The sequence below is a fragment of the Eufriesea mexicana genome, unplaced genomic scaffold (assembly GCF_001483705.2).
Source record: "Eufriesea mexicana isolate 0111107269 unplaced genomic scaffold, ASM148370v2 scaffold124, whole genome shotgun sequence".
Lineage (NCBI taxonomy): Eukaryota > Metazoa > Arthropoda > Insecta > Hymenoptera > Apidae > Eufriesea > Eufriesea mexicana.
The window spans coordinates 2,759,373-2,779,950 of NW_016908357.1; the positions used below are offsets into that span (position 1 = coordinate 2,759,373).

The following is a 20,578-nucleotide window of genomic DNA, read 5'->3' on the forward strand; positions in this document are numbered from 1 at the left end:
CACGACGCGGAAATCCCGCTGGCGGCACGTAACGCGATGCAGCAACCCTTCAACCGATACCTATCCTGTTGATCGGCTGAAAGCTACCTATCTCCCCTTCTTCTACTCTTCGAATCGTTAATAACGAGATCGATCGAATTATCGGGAGGTACGCGCGCGTTCCACGATTTACCAATCACCCCTCGTCGTCCGTCCTTCTCTGCGAAACGAGATCCGTTTCCGCGGCGCGCACGGCCCGGCCAGAGGTGATCGGTGAAACGAAGACAATCGCCAACGAACGCGATTCGTACGAGTAGGTAAAAGCGCAAACAGAGAATTGGCTGTACATAGGATGAAATAGTGGGCGCGGGACAGAAGGACGCATCGGGACACGCGGGGGCGGTCGAGGGGGCTGGTTCGACAAACAAACGATGGGTTTCATTCCAACGACCGAATGCTTCTTTGGTCGGTACACAAGAGGGGGATGCACCGGTATTTTTCAACAAACTCGCCGCTTTAACGTCCAGTTCACGGTTAACGTTGCCAATCGTAAATTCGCGACGATCGCTTCTCACCAGGAAGCAACGCACACACGCGCGCGTGCAGCGCCCACGTACGTGACAAATACACGGAGACGGTGACCAGGGGCGTACAAGGGTGGAGGAACTTGGCGAAACATCCGCACAACGGGTTCCACGTGCACGCGCGAAAATACGCGATCGGTATTCTCCGACGAGAAGCCGGGATTATCGCGTGCACGTGCGAACTCCTCTCCGGCGTATTAAACGATTCGACGAGTTTTATTTATTCAGGAAATGAAAATCCTAATAGACTTTCGCTTCGTTGTTATATTTTCTTGCCCGGCGAGAGCCCAGGCGTGCCCGGTATTTACGTACGTACCTTTTGCGCGTGCACGCCCGCGTCCATCGCAGCCTCTCTCCCGCGTACGTCGAATACGTGATATCGCAACCCGGTCTTCCATAACGCGTTGTTAAATAACAGCGTGAGCATCCTTCTGGGAGTTTCGGAAGGAGCTTGTTTGAAGAGCGGCAGAACCGTTTCCCGCTGTTGTCCGGATTATTGCACCACACCCCTCCCCGCGACAACGAATCGGTTCCGCGTGTTTCGTAAGTCGTTGTCCCGGGCGTCTAAATAGTTTTACGCTTTAATTGCCGGACGATAAAACGAGGACGAAAAGCTCGAGAATAATAGGGAGAATAATTCCCGGTTAACCGTAAGGACGATCGTGGACGCGAAGAATTTTGGTCGTACGTAAATGTAAATAGCGACGAGGGTGGATAACGGAAGGGGGGGGGGGGGGGGGGGGTTGGACGGCGCCGTGTAAATCGTTAAAGAGACCCGATTAATTAACGGCGACTTTTCTTCGACGTCATTTGCAAGAAAAATAGCCCGTGACCGTGTACGCGGAGCGCACGTCGGTTCGATAGAAGCTTACTTAGGTATTAAACGCTGGCCGTGTGTATTGTTTAAAGGCTCGCGTGTGTGGGATCGGTCACCCTGTATAAGAGAACCGTGGTAAATATTAGGTACCATCCTGGCGGCGTTAAGTGTACAATGGTGAGAGGCTGTGCCAGGGGGTGTAACGCGGTAGGGTGCGCGCAGGGTGTCCGCGTGAGAAAGAAAGAGGGAACGAAAGGGGGGGGGGGGGGGGCGGGTGGAAGGATACCTTTCGTCCGTAGAACAGCCGAAGGTAGAGATGGAGGCGGCGACCAAATTGAATTTGGGTTCTGGCCTCTGTTTAGATTCCTCGTTGGTTGTTTAGTTTAGAGGAACAAAGAAAACATCTATGTGTTTATTCTAGCCAACGCTTCACCCCCGTCCCTGCTGCTCTTGCCACGACGTGCCCCTCTCTCTCTCTCTGTCCGTCTGTCTCCCTCCTTTTCCCACTCTCTCTCTCGCTCTCTCTCTCTCTTTCACATTATTTCTGTCCCTCGCGCGAAACCACTCTTTCTTCTTCATCCCTCTTCCCTCATTTCCCTTCAACCGGATTCCTCGACAATCCACAAACTCTTCCCACCGTATGCACATTTTTTTATGGAAGCTTCCAACCCTCCGCTGTGTCCTCTAATTCGTTAAATACGCCCCTCGCGTTGCACCCCACCCCCCTTATTTTGCCTGCAATTTCTCTCGTCCAACGTTTTCGCGTCCCGGTCCACGCTCTCGCTCTCTCCTTTTCCCCATGAATATCGATGCCGGTATTTTCGTTCGACCGAGCAGTTATCCTTCTTGAACTTTCCAACCCCGATCGCGAAGCAGCATCCGAGAATCCGCGAGACGCTACCGCGGGCGACGCAATTTCCAAAATAAACGCCGTCTCCGCAAATAATCATCGCGCGTGCTTTTAATTAAATTTCGCCGTCTGGCGCGAGGATATTCGCGGCAATCTTCCAGTTCGGCGCTACTTTCTCGCGATTCGTAAATACGCGCCACCCGGTGATCCAAGAGACGGGAGATCCCCCCCTCGGTCGTGGGAGGGGGGGGGGGGGGGGGAGCTGACAGGAAAAATACTAAAAATCGAAAGCGAGAAAGACGCGACGAATTCCCTATTGCCACGCCACTGTCGGCTGTGATAAAAGCTGATAAGAAAACTGAGACTGGCGCGTGTGTTCGTCAAGATAAAGCCGAACAGATGTGAAAATATTCAGCCGCGTTGCGCGTTTCACTCGTCCAGGTTTCGAGAAAAGACCCGTTTAAATACACCGTTCTAGCAAAATCCTAGCTACGTCTATCGACAAACTTCTTAAATCCCCGACGAATCGTCGCAAAATAATTCCCACGCACAATGGCCGCGCGTGGATCAAACGGCACAGACACAGTGGCGATGTTTAAAGATCGCGCGACGTGGGAACACAGTTGTTTCAGGTGTACCTCGCGTTGGATCCCCCCGATGTTTGAGATTTCCGAGGCGAAAGAGACGGGAACAAAGATTTAGCGGTATCCGATGGTGTTTACACGAAGCGACACGAAATGTTTGGCCGCGTTTCTCTCGCCAGTTATTTCAGGTGGCCAACGGAGCCTCGTAGTTTTGTCAACCGACGCGAAGCTGATCATAAAAACTCCGGGAATCGCATCGACGCCATTCTATCGACGTGACGACTCGTTACCTAACCGTTTCTCGCCGGCTGTTTGCTTGATCCGTAGAGCAAGAACAAACGTGCGCATACGTCTTTCACGAAGAGACACGAAAAATTATGCAGACGGATGATTAATTTTTTCCGCGTCGACCAAGGTCAGCTAATTACCTCGAAATACTTCTCCAATACCTTGTTTACCTTTGTTTCGCGACGAGATAGCAGACGCGATTGCGCGCAACGAGAAGGGGTGCGCGAGGAAAAAGTCGCAGAGAGGAGAGCGAGTTGGATATCGTTGAAATTTGGGAGGATGTTCGACTAGATTTTCTCAGGTATCACTCAGCGGCAGGAATCGAGCGTGTGAATAATGGAGGGTAATCGCCCTTGCCAGTCTCCGACGACCTTCGCCCCTCGGGGGTAGCAAGGTGGGAGACTAGAAGGGTGGGATTTCTAGATTGGATTTAAGTACACAGCCGTGAGGTTTCGACCGGTTAATAATGTAGATAAAACCGAGACTTCCAGGACTGCGCAAGAGACGTCGCGATGTTGTGGCGAACTTGAATTTCTCGGCTTTCCGCCCCGCGCCGCCCCCCTCCCGACCTGTCCACCGTTTCTCCGTCGATTGAATATTCCAGAAATTGACAGACATCGCCGAAACATTTGGCACGGTCCCAAAATAAATACCCGTTTCTTGTGTCTTCGTAATCGTCGGCAATTTGCGACGGCTAACGGCACCGAGTTGGATCGCTTATCGAGTTTCGTCGCAGATTAATCCTTAATATAACGATTTGTTTAGGGAAGCGATTAGCGTTCGCGATCGAAATAAACGACTTTCGCCAGAGACCAGAGACGTTCGCGGAGGATCGAGACGCGAACGAGACAGCGTGGTTCTCTCGCGATTTGCCGAAGAGACGAAACAACGAATTCGTTAACGTCGCTCAAGAGGCGAAACTGTCGGGAGCGAACTGGACGAGATGGAGAATCGTCGGTCCGTCTGTCGGAAAATTGGGAAAATTGCCGAGTTCCGGGTACGGAAAGGTAGGCGAGAAATGAAATAAGAGCATCTCGTTGCGGAGGATCGCGTTCCATCTTGCGCGGAACGGTCGTGACGCGGAAGAAGTCGCCAGTCAGCGGACGGTTTCGGTAATTTATTAAAATCCTCGTCACCGTCGTCATCCGACGTCTGTGCTCTCGCGCGACTAGGAAAAAGCCTTCGCTCCCGACTTGGAAAGAGAGAAGAAGAAAAAAAGAAGAGAATAGAAGGAAAGAAAAAGAGAAAGAGAAGAGAAAGAAAAAGAGGAGACACAGAAGGAAGAGGAGCGCGGAGCTAGAGACAGGGAGCAAGCGCGAAAACGAAGGAAACCTTTTATGCGCAGGCCAGCTGGCTCAGCACGACAAAAATTCTTTCAATTACAGAAAAGCGAGTTCTCCTTAATTCCCCGGGCATCGATATTCATAGCGAAGCGTGTTACGTAAAAGTTACGACGGGATTCGGCTCTCGAGCCAGAGAGAAAGAGAGCGGGAAGAGCGAGGATGCGGATCAGGCTGCAGCCCGGTTATAGGCACTCGAATACGGGGGTGGTAGCGCAAAGAGGGTGGAAAAGTATAACGGAAGCAGGGACGGGGAAGAAGAATTGGGCAGCAAAATGGGGGGGAGGGAGGGGTGTGGGATGCGGAGCAGAGGCTTGATTGGAAAGGACAGCCTATCCGCAATTTGCGAGCCGAAAGAGGGGAATCGGAGGTGAGAACTCCGCTTGTCTTTCATCGAGACTTTCTTTCCTCCTTTTCTTCACCTTCAACACCACCACCACCACCACCACCACCACCACCACTACCACCGCCGCCGCCACTTCCATCGGCAGCATCACCATTACCAACGCCCCCTTTCTTCCCCCAGTTTTTTTCTATTTTTCATCCGGCGTTCCTTCCCGCTAAGCATCCCTCAGCCTCTGCCTCGACGCAACCCCTTTTCGCATTCGGAGGAAGGAGAGGCGACCTCGTCGATACCCACGGTGATGTCGGTGCGCTGCTCTTATCCGGCCAGATCCTGCCGGATTCCTGCTCGTCCTCACGCGGACCCGTTTGGATATTAACCGGTGGGATAAACGGCCCCGTGATTCTAATGAAATATCGACACCGGCGAAAGTTTGTTTAATCAGCGAATGCCGACGTCGTGATCACGAATTCCGAGTTGATCGAGGGATCAGCCAGAGGAGGCAGCCTCTGACGTTTCAACGCGTTCTTTCCACCCGTTCGCTGTTCTTCCATCGAGTCCCCTAGGTTCCACGAGATAACGTAACGTGGTCGCCGTGGAATATCGTAACGCGAATTAGAACGAAACGCAACGTCGGGGTTACAGGAAACGATTTATCGAATTCTATTTTCTGTCCTCACTCGCGCAACGATTCAGGATGTTCGCGGTATCGACTATCGGGCTAATATTAACACGCAATCGCCGTATTCGCCTTCACCGAGTTTAGCCACGACGTTTCATCAAAATGGATACAGGTCGAGGCACTTTATTTTCCACGGGTCAGACGAAAACGCGCTGTCCCGACTTCCAAATTCACGGCTGTATTATTAACGAATATCTTATTTCGATAATCCATCCGTAGAATCCCCTCCTCGATCGTCTCGATACTCCCTAAATACGAACGTCCAAGGCTTCGCAGCGACGATTCGCAATCTAACCGATCGTCGACCTGTACATCCGGTTTTCCCGTTTCGTTTCGCGCAACCACCGCGAAACTTCCGTGTCGTTGACGTCTCCGAGGTCTCCACTGACGTCAGCCGAACCCTCGCGAACAACCCTCGACTCCGGGAACCTCTTAAATTATAAACAACGTCAGCGAACGCCGCGGGATTTCGATCGACTTGGAAACCGCAGAAACTTAAGCTGGCTGGTCCTCGCGACAACCAAGATCTCGGTTTCGGTGTTCCGACTCGCGTGGTCGGTCTCTCTCTCTCTCTCTCTCTCTCTCTCTCTCTCTCTCTCTCTCTCTCTCTCTCTCTCCTGTCCCCCAGTTTCCGCGTCAATCTTCGCGCCAACACTGGCTCATTAATTTCCAAGAAAGGATAATGGAACGCGACGATATCCTTCCTCGAATCAACCTATATTCGCGATACATTTTTCCACGGATCTCTTCTCGGCAGAGGCATACTAGGACGCGATCGTTGTTCGATCGGAGCGAGTACGAGGAACCTTGAAAAGACACGGTGGTAAAGCTGTTGCGAAGCGAACAGGTCCGATAACGGGAAGACAATGGTAGTGGACGTGGTAATTGGGAATAATTGGCCGAAGAAAACAATCGAAGGCATTAGCGAAGCGGACGAGTTGGGGCATCAGCATCGACGCTAAAGTTACGGTGGCCAGCAAGACTGGTCCCTCTATGGGACAATGGAGGACAGGAAGTCGCGGTCGAGCCGGCGAGTGGTCAGCAGAACTTGATAGTTTCTCAAAACTCGATCTTCGAATCGTCTCGAATCTCACGCCGCGTCGAAGGACCTTCGCCTGGATCCGTGCACCGAATCCAATCCGAAAGCCTTTATTTATCGATTCAAGTTACGATGCGTATTTCGATGAGAAATATACGCGCGATGAAACGCGATCGTTCGATTATTTCGTCGCGTTCGGCACGCGTGAACCGGCGATGACGCTATTTACGCCGCTTTCCGGCTTATTTTAGCCGCGAATCAACGAACGGATTAAACAAAAAAGCGCCGGAGAAACTAGACCAGTGTGTCGTTAAAATAATCCTGAAAATATCCTCCCCCTCTCTCTCTCTCTCTCTCTCTTTCTCTCTCTCCCTGCCGTTCCTTCCCGCTCTTCGTACACTTATGTATACGTGTCAGGCTGTGACGATAAGCGAATCTCTGTTTACACGTAACCAACAGGCGAGCAGATGTACGTGTCGCACGTGTAATTCACAGGCCCGTGTTGGTACACACGTATTTACCTGGTGCGTCACGTGAACTTGATATTCACCGTTACTATCTACGCACACACGCGCGTAAACTCGGTGTACGAATAAAAATACCCTGGCTAATGTGTCCCGTGCGATTATTAAAATAATTTATTCCCACCGGTGGACGTTATCGATGAAAGGAGACTTATCGAGCGATCTCGCACACGAATGGGGTAGAACCAAGCCTGGAATGTTGATTCCTCGTGGAAAAATGAATGGGGGGAAAAATACGGTGTAAAAGACTCTGAATGACGATCGATGAAAACGGGGGGAAAAGGAAGAAGAAGGAGAAAAAGGAAAAAGATAAAAGAGGAAGTGAAAGGAAAGGGGGAAATTAACATCACGTCACGCGGAATGATTTTTTTTAAAGAACCATCCCTTTGTTTTTCGCCGCGCGCATCGAGACCCCTATACACAAAGTGTCCAAAGAGAGACGCATACACGCGCGAGGTTGGAAAGCCGCGCCGTCCCGCGTGTGTCACGCGTATATGCATTCCGAAGGTGACTCTATACCTGGCCTGGGAGGTGCGTGCGACCGTATATACGTGCCCCCATTGGAAAAGGAAACCGTCGAAAAGGCCGCTTTAAGGGCCATAAAACATTTGTTTCCCTCGGCGGCGCTCGCCGCCACCCGGAACGCTATATTGCGTTCAGCCGCGAACGCGGGATTTCGAATTGAATTTGAAATCAAGGGGGCTCGATTTTATGGCGGCTGGGTGTCAAACGCGTCGCGAGTACCGCGTTCGGAGGCAAAGAAAAGGAACTTTCGCTTTAACCTCGAAACCCTCCACCGGGTCGAGGATCGTTATCGGTTTACTCGTTTCCTGCCGCGCGGTGTTGTATCGAGACGCAAGATGCGGCGGTTGAACGGTTCAATTTCGTTTTCGATTCCCTACGAGACCCGTAGGACAGAGATAGGGATAGATCGCGGTGTCGAGTCTCTTATCGCTGCGAGATTCCACCATTCCGAGAAATCAATGAGTCTATCCGGGACGTCTTAGCGACCGGGTTCCGCTTTATCGTGCGTAAGCAGATGTTTGCTTCTAAAATTAGTACTATTTATGGAGTGATGTCGTCGGTTATTAATAACCCGATCTCCGCGTTTCGCATAGATCCAGGGGCGAGGGGGAGAGGGGGGGATGGAAAAAGGAGAAGAACGAAGAATAGAAAGAGAGTCGAGAATGGAAGATAAACGTGATTCAACGACGCGATGCGTACGATCAAGTCGAGCGTATCGTTACCGATTTTCAATGAAATTTCGTGGAGACCGTGGTAATCGTGGGGAGATTATGGGGATCGCGGGAGGGCGACGTGTTTGAGAAAGAAAAGAAAGCGATGCGCGCACGGTTATCTTATCGAAAGCAAATTTCCAGAGATTAATTCCTTACCTGGTCGTTGTCTTGTTGATCTTGGCCGTACGAGGGGGTGTCACCGTTGGGGGTGGTGGCGGCGGAGGGTCGCTGTGACGTTGACAAGTTGATCGCGCCGTCTCCGTCTGTGTCATGATCCATTATGCCATCGTCCTGAAATCACGATCATCGGTTACGTCAATCGCGGGCCGCTGGCTTCTCTTTGGTGCACTGAACTTCACCGTTGAACTCGTTCGCGCGTACCGTGTGCTTCGCGCGTGTTACATCAAACCGCGAAATTTTTCCCCCGTTCGTACGTTCCGGTGCTGTCCGTCCTGTCGGGACGTTTGCCATTCGCGAGGCACGGAAACTCGGTTGGTAATCGTTCCCGGTAACTATCACCGCGAAAGAAGAAAGAAAAGGATCGCCGTTCGTACGAGGGTCTCGAAATGTGCCTCGTTATCCGATATTACCCTCGCAGGAGGAACAATTTTAGATCACGTCTGACGCATGTGATTTCGTACACTCGAGGCAAAGGAAACAATGTTTAGTTCGCGGCACGCGCACACCTCTACTCACACGCGTGCACACGCGTACACACACACACACAGACGCGCGCGCGCGCGCGCGTACTCACAGGACGCTAATAATATATTCCATCGTTTGCATTCTCACGCGACCACGAGTTAACAACGGTGCGACCACGCTCTTGCTTTTCGTCAGGCGTCTGTGTAAACACGACCGTTCGTTTCGGAAGGCTCGCTTACTTTAAGAAAAGTCCTTGGTCCTCGAGTTCGGCCGTCCAAGTGCGAGCGCGAAATTCATGGAATCGCGATACGCAGAAAGCGTGAGGCAGTAGCCAGTAGGGACGTCCTTCGTTAGACCCGTGGGGTCGAATAGACTTCCCGATGCGCAACACTTTTCGCGACACAAACAGACAGCGGTCCAACGGCCGCCGACGATAACAGACGCGGACACCACTCGGGCGGGGGGTGGGGGCCAGGGGGTAGCGTCTTCAACGGCGAGGAATCACCATACCGGAAGTACCGCGATCCTCCACAGCTGGCACGCAACGCTCGCGCGACTAGGTGAATCTCGTACGTTCCACCAAACTCGAGACTCGCGATTCGCGATTCACCGATTCGATATCCGGATAATCCGTCGCGTTTTCGCGTCCATTCGTCCCCTCGTTCGTTGCACCTCGAAACGGGGTCACGAGCACAGACAGGGTGGAAACGGGCGTTTCGGGCACGCACGTGGACGCGGAGGAGCCGTCAAAACTCGTGCGTACGGGGAACGCGATGGAAAAAAGGAGGAGAGGGAACGGGCGGGGGAGGGAGTAGGACGAGGATGAAACGGGCGAGAAACGGAGAAACGGTAGAACGACGCGTAGAAACGGCAGAGAGGAACGCGCAGAAGGAGGCAAAGGCACGGACGGCGGAGGAGAGGAGGAAGCGAGCGACGCCGTAAAGAAGACGAAAAGCAACGTTCACGCGGCGACCGAGTAGCGAGGACTAAACACTAAAAGCGGCACAGGCATACCAAGCAGCCCAACCGGCGAGGCTGTTGCTTATTGTGTAAATATAAACAAATATAGTTGAAACCAACCAACAGGCCTGCTTTCAGCTCTCCCCCCTCTCCCCGCCCTGCTACGCCGTCTTCTACTCTTCTGTGCCCTACCTTCTCTGTCGGCATCCCCCCCTCCCCACTTATCGCGGCCCCTGTCCTCCTCCCCTACCCCAGTCGTGTCTGAAGACTTTGCCCCTCTCGCTCCACCGTAACACCCACCCTTCGTCACGTCCCTGACCCCACCGCCGCCAGGCAAACCAGTACATCATATACGAGGCACGTTGTACCGTGGCTGTGTGGCTGACTGGCTGGCTGGCTGACTGGCTGGCTCGGCTTAGCTTCGCTTGGCCTGCTCTCTCTCGCGCCTTCTGCTCTCTTCTCTTCCCATATGCTCGTCTGTGTTCGAACATTACACATCGTCGCACGGTTGTTTGGCAAGCGGCTGTTCGCGACGCCTAACTTCGTCACGAGCACGGACTGGTCGACTCGGTCGTCGCGACCGCCGTTACACCCGCACCATTTCCCATTTTTTCCCTCGAGATTACGGATTTGCCAACGGCCAGGAGGCGAGAGAGGCGAGAGAGGCGAGCGAGCGGACAGGTCGTGAAAGTCGAGGACTCGGACGACTCGATGGATCGGACGAATTACATAAAAGGAAGCTGAATAAACGTTAGAGAGAATGAGTCGTTAGCGGATGGGATCTAACGAGTAGGTATTCCGAGAGAGATAACCGGAGATAAGTCGACTATGACTCTCTTAGGCACACTCGAACGGTTCCGATACACGGACTTACTAATAAATTATGAATATTCCGCTCTTTGCCCGACTGGATGTATACACGGACGCGAGGAGGTGGCCGCACACACTGTTGCTTCGTAAATACGTGTGTACACGTGTTGTCTGACGCAACCTGAACCACCGGCTCAAGTTTGTATAGGCGAACCGGAAATGGGGGACGAAATATTCCTCGAAACGTCGTGTCCTTAAATATTCCTTTCACTCGTATTTCAAGCGCACGACAATTGGTACCGCGTACAGCTATGCTTTCAAAATTTTCCGCTGATTCGCCGGAAAGCGCTTCATTCTAGACGCATCGTACGATATAAGCACGCCGATGGTAGCAAAGGAACGAATAATTTTTAATTCCTACCGTCACCCTTCTCCAACCTCGTCCTCCGTCGTTTGAACGTGACGGAGCGAGGAAAAAGGGAGGAAGAAAAAGAGGAAGCGAGAAGAAAAATGGTGACAAAGAGAAATTGCGAACGAGCGACTTTATTAGACGTACGATACCGGGTGTCTATCGAAACTATCCGAGGCAAATCCTCGGCTTTAGCCGTTCCCATTGTCGAGCAGCTAGGTGTATCCCGTAACCCAATGGTGGTTCGACGAGGGGTGCCGCGACCCATCGCCTGGTCCTATGACAACAAAACTGAGGGCAAAAATAGGCGCAGCCGGCCTGCGCAGGCTTGTATACGTGGCATATACTAAATATGTATTTATTAAGTAAACAACCGTTGCTCCGGGGTTCCAAGGTACATACGTCTCGTTTCCTATTTCATTGTGAGTAATGCGCTCTCGTGGATTCGATGGTGTTTGGTTACGTCACGCTGCACGAGCGTGGACAAGCTTGCTGCCACTCTTTCTCTCCCTCGCTCTCTCTCTCTCTCTCTCTGTGCGATATAAAATTGGTTCCACGATTTTTCTAACCGTCCCGATTATTCTCTATCTCGTCCTATAGTCGAAAGACAGAAGGAAATTACGCGTTGATCGATTAACGAGACAAAGGATCTTTCGTGGGACCGAAACGACGAGAGGGGTTAAAAATAGAAGACAAGGGACACCGGTGGTCCCAGACGTAACGCGGGTTCAAGGATGGATCTCGACGAACCTGTACACGGCTCGCGAGAATCGTAGGGTTGCACGGGGGTGCACGGGGGTGCACGATCGAGCAACTCGACCGTAAAGAAGGATAATCGCCGGGAGTCGAAGTAAGAAGAGATAACGAGATCGTATATCCCCATCGAAAAGGAGAGAAGGACAAGGTAAACGCCTTCGCTCGTGTGTGTGTGTGTGTGTGTGTGTGTGTATGCGTACGCGCGCGGGTCCTGACCACCCTTCTTCCACGCGCGTGTACGTACCACGCCGAGTGTGCCGTGCTCCCCTTCTAAATAATAAACGAGAGGATTTACCCCCGTTAGGTTCGCGCGACGGTACATAAAAATACTCGAATCTGAGAAATTAGCGGGAGAGGACTAACGGGACGTCGTTGGTCGCAGGAGCCCGAGCAAGAAGGAGGAGGAGCGAGGACAGGATGTGGAAAAAGAGAGGAGCCTCATAGGGGATTGGGGGTTGGAGTGGAGCGGAGGCGTTTCGGTCTCGGGTGCGGAGTGGCGGCCAGGAAAAAAGGGTACCTAAAAGGGTTGAATTAATGTCGCGATAAATATATGATTTAAGGTGGAAACGTTTGCAACTCCGGCTAATTTTTTATCTGAGACCGCGGCGCGCTCCTCGTCGAGAGGGTTTTTACCCTAGAAAAGAGAGACCGACGATCTCTCGAGCGAGCCACGCTTGGACCAAGGGGGTTGGGAACTCCGCGAGGGGAGAAGGAAACGAGGCTTTAGAAAGGAGGAGCCGCCGGTGGGGGGAGGGGAGGGGGAAGCGGCAGGGTGACAGAGGCGGGGAGAGTGGTCGAATTCAACGGTTATTTCTTTTTTCGGGTAATTTACTACCGGCGAGAATTTGAGCGGACGCGCGCTTTTTAATAGTTCGCGCCACTCCAAGGACTCTTTCGTCCTTTTTCTCGTCCCTCGACCCCGCAGCACCCTGCCCCCGCCGCCAGCACGCCCTGGCATCTCTTTCTCCGTCTGTCGTCCAGGAGGACCGGTCACAGGGACAACGCGGCGGCATCGTTCCGCCGCGGTTACGATGAGAATTACGAGACTATAAAGCGGCCATCTACGACGCAGTTTATGTCACTCGACTCCGTCGCCGGATTTTACTACAGATTACTCATCGCTTTTTTCTAATGTCAAAACCATCGCGGGCATTCCGGCAGTCTTATCGACATGCGGAATTAAAAAGCAACGAATACGACGAGATTACGAGGGACAGTTTCTTCGAAAATTTCCTGCCACGCGAACGTCCACCGGCCGTGGCTTTGCTCGCGCGATTTCGCGACGACTTCCGTCCCCGAAATCCTTCGCAGATTGTACGTCATTCGAGTTTCGGGGTTGAGAGCATCCCCGCGGGACCGCAAACAGCCGTTCCCCAATTATCCGCGACACCGGTGAACGCGTATCAGCGACGCATACGTGACGCCGAGGCTGCGAACGGGAATCGGAACTACTCCCGAGCACCCCGTGTTTCTTCGAAACCGTAAGATAGAAAGGGAAGGAGAACAAAGGGGATGGTCCACCCTACGCGTAGGAAGCGCTCGCATGCCACGACCGCTTCGGTTTCCGCAGCGTCGACGCTTTTCGAATTAACCGGCTGGACATTAGAATACGAAATTGATATATTATGGCCGTAGGAGCAAGGCCGTTCCTCCCCTTCTTTAACCCTCCGTTGAAAGGCCGCGAAACCGCGGGGGTTAGACGGAGCCGTGAAAGAAGGAGGGCGGATGGTCCGGTTACACACACTCTTTAGGCATGACTGGCCGCCGTTCGCATCTTTCATCGCATTATCTGCCCTCGTAAAACACGCCTTTATAGGTTCCCGAAACGCTCCACCCCACAGCGTGTGTCCGGCGTGTGTCTCCTTTCGCCGTTTTTCTCCCGGCGATCGCATCGGGAACTATGGATATTAGTTTTTCATGGGCGTATTTGTTAAAGAAACCTTTTGCTTTACAACCCCACCCACCACCGACACCGTGATCCTGCCAAGAGAAGGGAATAATACTTCCGGGAATGGCTCTCGCGATTCTTGAAATATCTGTTTGTTCGCTACCCGCGATATCTCGTTTTCCCTTCCTTACTCGCTGCTCTGCCTCTCTGATCGATTCCGTCGAATCGAGAGATAGAAATCGAAGACCTAGGACACCCCTCCCGCTGTACCTGCCTCGAGTACTCGCGGATGTAAACTTGTTCGCTATCGGGAGACGATCTAAGCCCCGCCCGTGAAAAAGCAACCCTAACGGAGGCCACCGGAGACGTATCGGTAGCGAGGCTTTCCAGCAACGACCAGCATCGCTTTTTTCTCTCCGGCTGATTTATCGCGCTGGCGATTAAGGGTACGACGAGGACTCGACGAGAAGCGTTCGACCTTAGCGAACGTCGATCCGTGCTCTCGACGCGGTTCGATCGGCTAATGGCCTCCGGTAGACATTAACATTGACGAAGAAGTCTAGGGCGTTTATGTGAGCGTGGCGTTAATTTGGCTTTAAGCTACCAGTCGACCGTGCCGCTGCACACCCCGGCATGGCCGCCTGTATCCGTGCCGGTGGTTCTCTTGTTAGCATACTTATCATCCGGCCCGTGGAATTAAGAACGAGCGAGGTGTCTAGGGGTGTGAAAGTACCGAGAAGCGGCGCGAGGGTAGAGAAAGACGTTAGGGGCTGACTGTCGTGCGGAACAGAGAGGGCGAGGGGGATGGTAAGCGGGCTGTTGATAATATCAGCCTCGAGCAGAGTAGAACGGGTATTGGCTGGCGGACTATTGTCGGAATAATGTTGATTGGATTCAAGACCGAAGGCATTAATCTGCCTTCTTTTATTATGGACCGAGAGGGACGATCTTAACCTTCCATTCTCTCGGCCTGGCCTCTTCCTCCAATGATACTTGCACGAAATAGGAAGCCCGCGTTCCTCCCCGTTGCTTCCGACCACGGCCACGTTGCTTTGTTTCGCAGAAGCAACCAGGAGCCTGTCTAACTTCGTTAGAAACCGAGCCAGCCTCGTTCCACGATCGACTCTACTGCGTAAGACTCTCGTCGTTCCCTAAGACGCAACGACGAATAGCATCTCCGACTCGTGTTAGAGGGATCATCGTCCAGCTCCATCCGTCACGCGGAAGCACGAGGGTGGCGAGTGGACGATTGCCGAGTGCAGCGAACGGGGACCTGGATGTATCGCGAAAAAATGCTGCGGGACAATGGCACGGAACTATCGCGTTTGTCGGAGCTTTCAGCTCCGGGAAGGAAGAGATCCAGATGGATGATCGTAAGTGGTGGACAGAGGCCGATAAGGGAAGTGGGCAGGTCGGTCCGGGTCTCTCGGATAGCAGTGCGACCGTGCGAGGGGGTTGCTGGTCCTGAAGAATGGACCTCTTTGTTTAGCCGTTTATGGTGGAAGAGATTTAGCCGGATTGCCGTCAGCCGATAGCCACCAAGGGTGTCGACCGGCCCGGCATCCAGAGGGGCAGGGGACGGACGCTGCCGGTGCTAGCGGAATCCGTGAAACTCTCTCCTCTCGCTAATACGCCCTGGTGTTCCTGACTTCGCTCGTCCTTACCGCCTCCCTTTTCTTTCTTTCAGACACCTTCCAAGAGACGAGGAATCGCCACGCTTACGAGCGACCCCTTACAATGGCCGGACATTAGCTGACAACAGAGGTGTGGACATCGGATAGCGGTCCTAGCACCCTTCAGGCTCGGCCGTACGCTTGATTGGCCGGTCAGCCGGTCGAAACGTTTCGCATTTATAGCCCGGGATCTAAATAAAATCTCCGTCGGTTCGGATAAGCTTTCGTCTCGCTTGGCCACCGGCAAATCCTTCGGCTGCTAGAGGGACGATACCAGAGGGATTCTCGCAGCGAGATACGTACTCGTACGTATTTCTGTCCTTCCCGAGAAGACACTGTATCGTAACTGACTACCGGGCTCGTAACTGCGAGAAAGGGTGCGGCGATTCGACTTTGGACGACTATTGGTGTCGTTCCCGAGCAACGATCAAGAAGACTGTACGAAGCGGGACGATAGCGCGGTTCGACGGTGCTACGAAATAGACATTTATAGAAATCCTACAAGCGGCGAGGGACTAAGCGGACAGTACGCTGAGATACAGTTATGCAATAATGAGCTAATGTAGGTAATAGGATTATGCCGGAATCTCCTGTAATTGGCCGCTGAAAAGGTCAGCTCGGTTTTGCTAATCACCCGCTAAAAGGTAACTTTGGACGCTTTACAGTTAAGCTTAAGAGGTTTACTCGGCTTTACACGCATACACGTGGATACTTTACGATTGTTTCCTTTTTGCCCGGCTACGACGCCGACGCTAAAGCTCTGTCATTATCATTTTAACGCAATAGGATTAATTATACATTCGTTAACCGTGCCGCTCGCAAAGAGCCCGCGCTCTCTCCCCGCTTTCCCCCGGTCAAAGCGAAATTTTCGATCGGCTAAGTGGTAGATTTCCATGAGAGAAGCATGCTAAGAATGCTGTCACGTGATCTGTTCGAAATACCGGGCATGATGAATGTACTCGCGTCGACCAGCGATCGCTTCATCATCCACGGTATCCATTTTTGGAATCTAGACCATCGTATCGGTACTCACGCGATACGTTCGTCCCGCGTCCCGTATACACAGGGTGATCCGAAACGAAGGATATCGCATTTCGACGAGAGGTAAATCTTCCGGGTCGGGCCGCTTGGACGACGGGAACCTTATAAATTTTTGGCGAATTTAGTGCGCCGCCATGGATCAAGTCTCTGGCACGGGGGTTTTCGGGTTGGATCAGGGTGGACCAAGTTGCAATTCACTTCGATATATTTACCGTGAGAACGGTCAGGCTTCGTGAGTGGCCATCGAGCTACGGACGGACAGAGCAACGCTCGGTTTTTCCCTTTTACCTTTTAGAGTAAATAAGGACCCGAACCCACGTATCCCTGCGTGTATCACTCCCCCCCTCCAGGAGCACACGCGCGTTCGCACATTTGCGATCCGTGCGTGGCCACTTTCAGCTCTCGTACGTCCCCGTGGTGATTTATGAAGTTCCCGAGCTTCCTTCGACTCGCAACTTCATCCCCTGAATTTTCGCCCATTCAACCGGATAGCAATACGCGGCGCGCCTCTCGTCGCCGTTCTCGCGGCGAGATTAGACGACGAACCGTCGCGATGGATGATAAAAAACAATAAGTATCTATTACCCCGGGGTATCCACTTAACGCCGGCGAAATAAGAGCAGTATATAACGCGAATAATGCTACCATAAGAAGGAGATGCTCACGGGGAACCCCAATATCGCGCGCTTGCGAGACCGAAGAAAAACCGAAGCACTCGAGCCGCCTCCGTCTTTTAGCCTTCGTGGTTGGAGGGTGCTCAGCCGTGTAGTGTCAATGAATAAAAATTTGCGGCCGAGGGTGGCCTCGCGTTTGACGCCGATTTTAAAGCTTACCCTCCAACCTCCGGGCCCAGCCCGTCGCTCTCTTCCACCGCCCAGCACCCACCACGAGGGCGCACCCTTCGCTGCCTCTCGCCGCCAAGACATTACTTTATACCGTGCTCGAGCATCGCGAAGAAGAGTCACGGTTCGCAATCAGCGGTGGCTGAAACTCGCACTTATTTTCGCCCGAGTGCCCACGGCCCCCACGAAACCGGCCCCCGCCCCCGTCTCTGCTCGCTGCACGAGCTATCGAGCCCAGAATAAGACGGTTTCGCCTCGAGATCATTATGCCACGCCTTAAGTCGAGCTAATATGTTCTTCTCAATAAATTATACATCGGCCGCGAGATCGCGAGACGAGCCGATTACCGGGGTGGATCGTTCGTTCTCCGTTTAATCCGGCCACCGCGGAGCGCGTGCACGCCGCGCTGGAAAAGCTTGGATGCTGTAGAGGCCGGGACAGGGCTCGGGGAATGTTAAGGGTGCAATGTCAGGGAAGAGTCCGTGGGAAAAGCCGAGGGAGCCAGACGAGTTTCGTTGATACGAATTTCTGATTTGTAGCTTTCTAGACGGCGTGCCGCGAGAGGTTCGTTCATAATGTATCGGGCGGCTCCGAAGTCAGTCGGTGTGAAGTCATCGGGCAAATGTATGCGTCGCGGGAGCTACGAGAGGATCCTGGCCAAGACTCGCTTCTCGGAGACAACCGAGATTTCCAGCGGAAAGTTTAATTTTTGCCACGATTCGCCCCCTTGTTTATCTCGGGTATCCTGTCACGCGACGATGAAAAGCGTTTCCGAGGAGTCGGGGAAATACTTTGGGTCTCGGTTGACGGTTTTTCCGGGAAAGAAATCTCCGGGTAAGCGGCTCGCGGAGAAGCTTCTCCGTCTTTCGTTATACCGGCAATGTCTCATCGAAAAAATGGCGCCTTAGCGTCCCAAAGATATAACCCAGACACCTCGCAAAGCCCCATACGCTGTATGAATAATAGTCAACGCGAACGCGAGACGTTGCCGTCGTTCTGTGGCAACGGCCTGCCGCTGGAAGGGGTGAGTTTAGGGGTTGCCGATGAATATATCAGCGTGGGTGTATCCAATCGTTCCCTTATTACGATATCGATACATTATTTTCATAATACGACGACAGTGTCGCGAGGGGTGGGCCTTGCGAGGAAACAGGCCAACCCCCGCGCAGACTTTCGCCCCCTTTTTTCCAGTGACTGGAGGAAAAAAAAACTGATACGTGCGAGAGGGTGACGAAGGGTGGAGAGGGTTCCTTACACTCGCGCGTTCTCTGGCAGGACTATCGATTTCGGGATTAGGTGGCAATTTTTCAAGCCTATGGCGAATAATTACCGAATCCTTCCCCCATCGAGTGGCTTCCGCCATAAACGACCTTCGCCCTCCATCCGTCCCGTCACCGAGACCACCGACACATGGATTCCGTTTTACGAAACGTCACCTCGGTGAGGCATGTTGAGAAATATTCCAAGGGATGATTAAAGACCCTCTTTTCCACCGCGAGGAAGCGAGCGGTCTAAATCGTCTTTACTCGCTAGAAGATGTCGCGCGGATACTCTTTATCTGGATGTTACGAAGTAATCGACCAAGAGGACTTTCGCCCTAATCGCGCAGCACGGTGTGATATATTTTGAAAAAATAAGCAGCGATTTTCAGAAGGAATATTCGGGCCACCGACGCAGTCGGATAATCCACGGTTGATTTTTAAAGATCCACCGGACCGATATACGCCGGCGAGGAGAGCGGCGGCTCTCTCTCCTAGGAGGAAACTCGAGCAGAGGGGGTGACGGAATAGGGGTTGGGATACCTTCATCTGCGGATTACTTATGCACGAGCAGCCGCGACTCATTTCATTGCAACGGAGCCAAGACTTGGGAAGCAAGCCGAGTCAAGCCGACGGAAAAATGTTTCTATTTAGCTCGCTTAAGCTCTTTATTAAAGGTTCGCTTCTTCCGCGGCCGAGACTTGGCTGGCTTTTAGAATCTGCGCTAAAACCCAGCCGCAGGCTCACGCGACACTGAAACTCGAGAAAAAGAGATTGTGGTCTGGTCTATCCTTTTCCCGCGAGCACCTTTCTTTTCCACCCCCTGCGTTCTCGATTTCCATCCTTCCTTCTCCCTCCGCCGCTTCCTCTCCAGCTCGCACTCGCGGAAATCCCTGGCGAAGGGTGTCGCAGGGGCAGGGGAAGAAATTGCGTCAATTACCCGCTGATTTCGGCATCTGATCCACGGATTACGTCCCGCCGCGAATGCTGATCCCTCTTTCGTTTATTGAGCGACGTTTTTCGAAATGACGCGTCCCGATTCCAGCGTTCCTCGATTCCCTGCCACCGGAGCACGCGCACCCTCCGCGCCCATTGCTTCGCAGATAAGAGTAACGAATGCGTAATATACGAAATTGAATGTTTTAATAAACCGAGCAGCCTGCGTCGTCTGCCGATAGTAACTCGCGAGAGGAAGCCAACCCCCGCAACGGGGATGAATTAGAAGAGGGAGAACGGATCGCGAATCGGCGGACGACGTCTTTCGAGTTCCCTCGGTTCGCGTTCGATAGACAGACCCGATTCGCGGTTCGTGGTTCTTCTGGCAGGAACCGAAGAGGAGGAGTAGGCATCCTGACGAACTTGCGATCTCTCGACCCTCGTTCGCGCCCGATTGTCTCTCATCAGCGGGCTGGGGGCCGGGCCGGGGGCGAGAGGCTACAAATAATTCCGGGGCGTTATTCGATGGCATATTTTCGATTATCGGCCAACGAAGCGTAATCTCGCCGTAAATGGAGGATTGTCTCTGTATAGCGGAGTACGAGGTGCTGCGGGTTCGTGGGAGGCGACCAGTCTTCTCCTTCGTCGCAGACGGATGAAAGAACGAAGGAGAAAGAGAAACGACGCGGAAAACGGCTGGCGGCGGGAAGGAGAGGGGAATAAAATTCGAAGGAGGTGAGGGTATCGTGGAGGAGCCGGGGATGGGGCATAGCCACCAGCGGCTCTTTAAAAGAAAGCGGGATAAACAGACAGTTCCAGCGAGGAGGGAGGAAATGTAAATTTCCAGCGAGCTGGAAGGAAGAGAAAAGAATAAGGGCTCGAACACCAGAGCGTGGGTATATTGAGTGAGCGACTGGCCCTTCCACCCGCGTCGCCTCGCCCTTGCTTCTTTAAATTTCATGTGCCAATTGTGCGCGATTGTCTTTACTTTGCCTCCTCTTCCGTAGCTACCTAGCAGTCGGCTTATAACTCCACGCCTCGTGGCTTCCACCTCACTCTCTCTCTCTCTCTCTCTCTACGTCCTCGAGATT

The 20,578-nt window shown here is 52.9% G+C and overlaps 1 protein-coding gene across 6 annotated transcripts in view; it reads right to left on the reverse strand.

Annotated features, from left to right (window-relative positions):
* FoxP (forkhead box transcription factor P) overlaps window positions 1–20,578 on the reverse strand; it is a 193,509-nt gene that overhangs the window by 69,984 nt on the left and 102,947 nt on the right. For all 6 annotated transcript variants that reach the window (XM_017911344.1, XM_017911340.1, XM_017911339.1 and 3 more), the window contains one exon: window positions 8,425–8,559. In XM_017911344.1, the coding sequence (XP_017766833.1) occupies window positions 8,425–8,559 (135 nt within the window). The remainder of the gene's footprint in view (window positions 1–8,424; window positions 8,560–20,578) is intronic.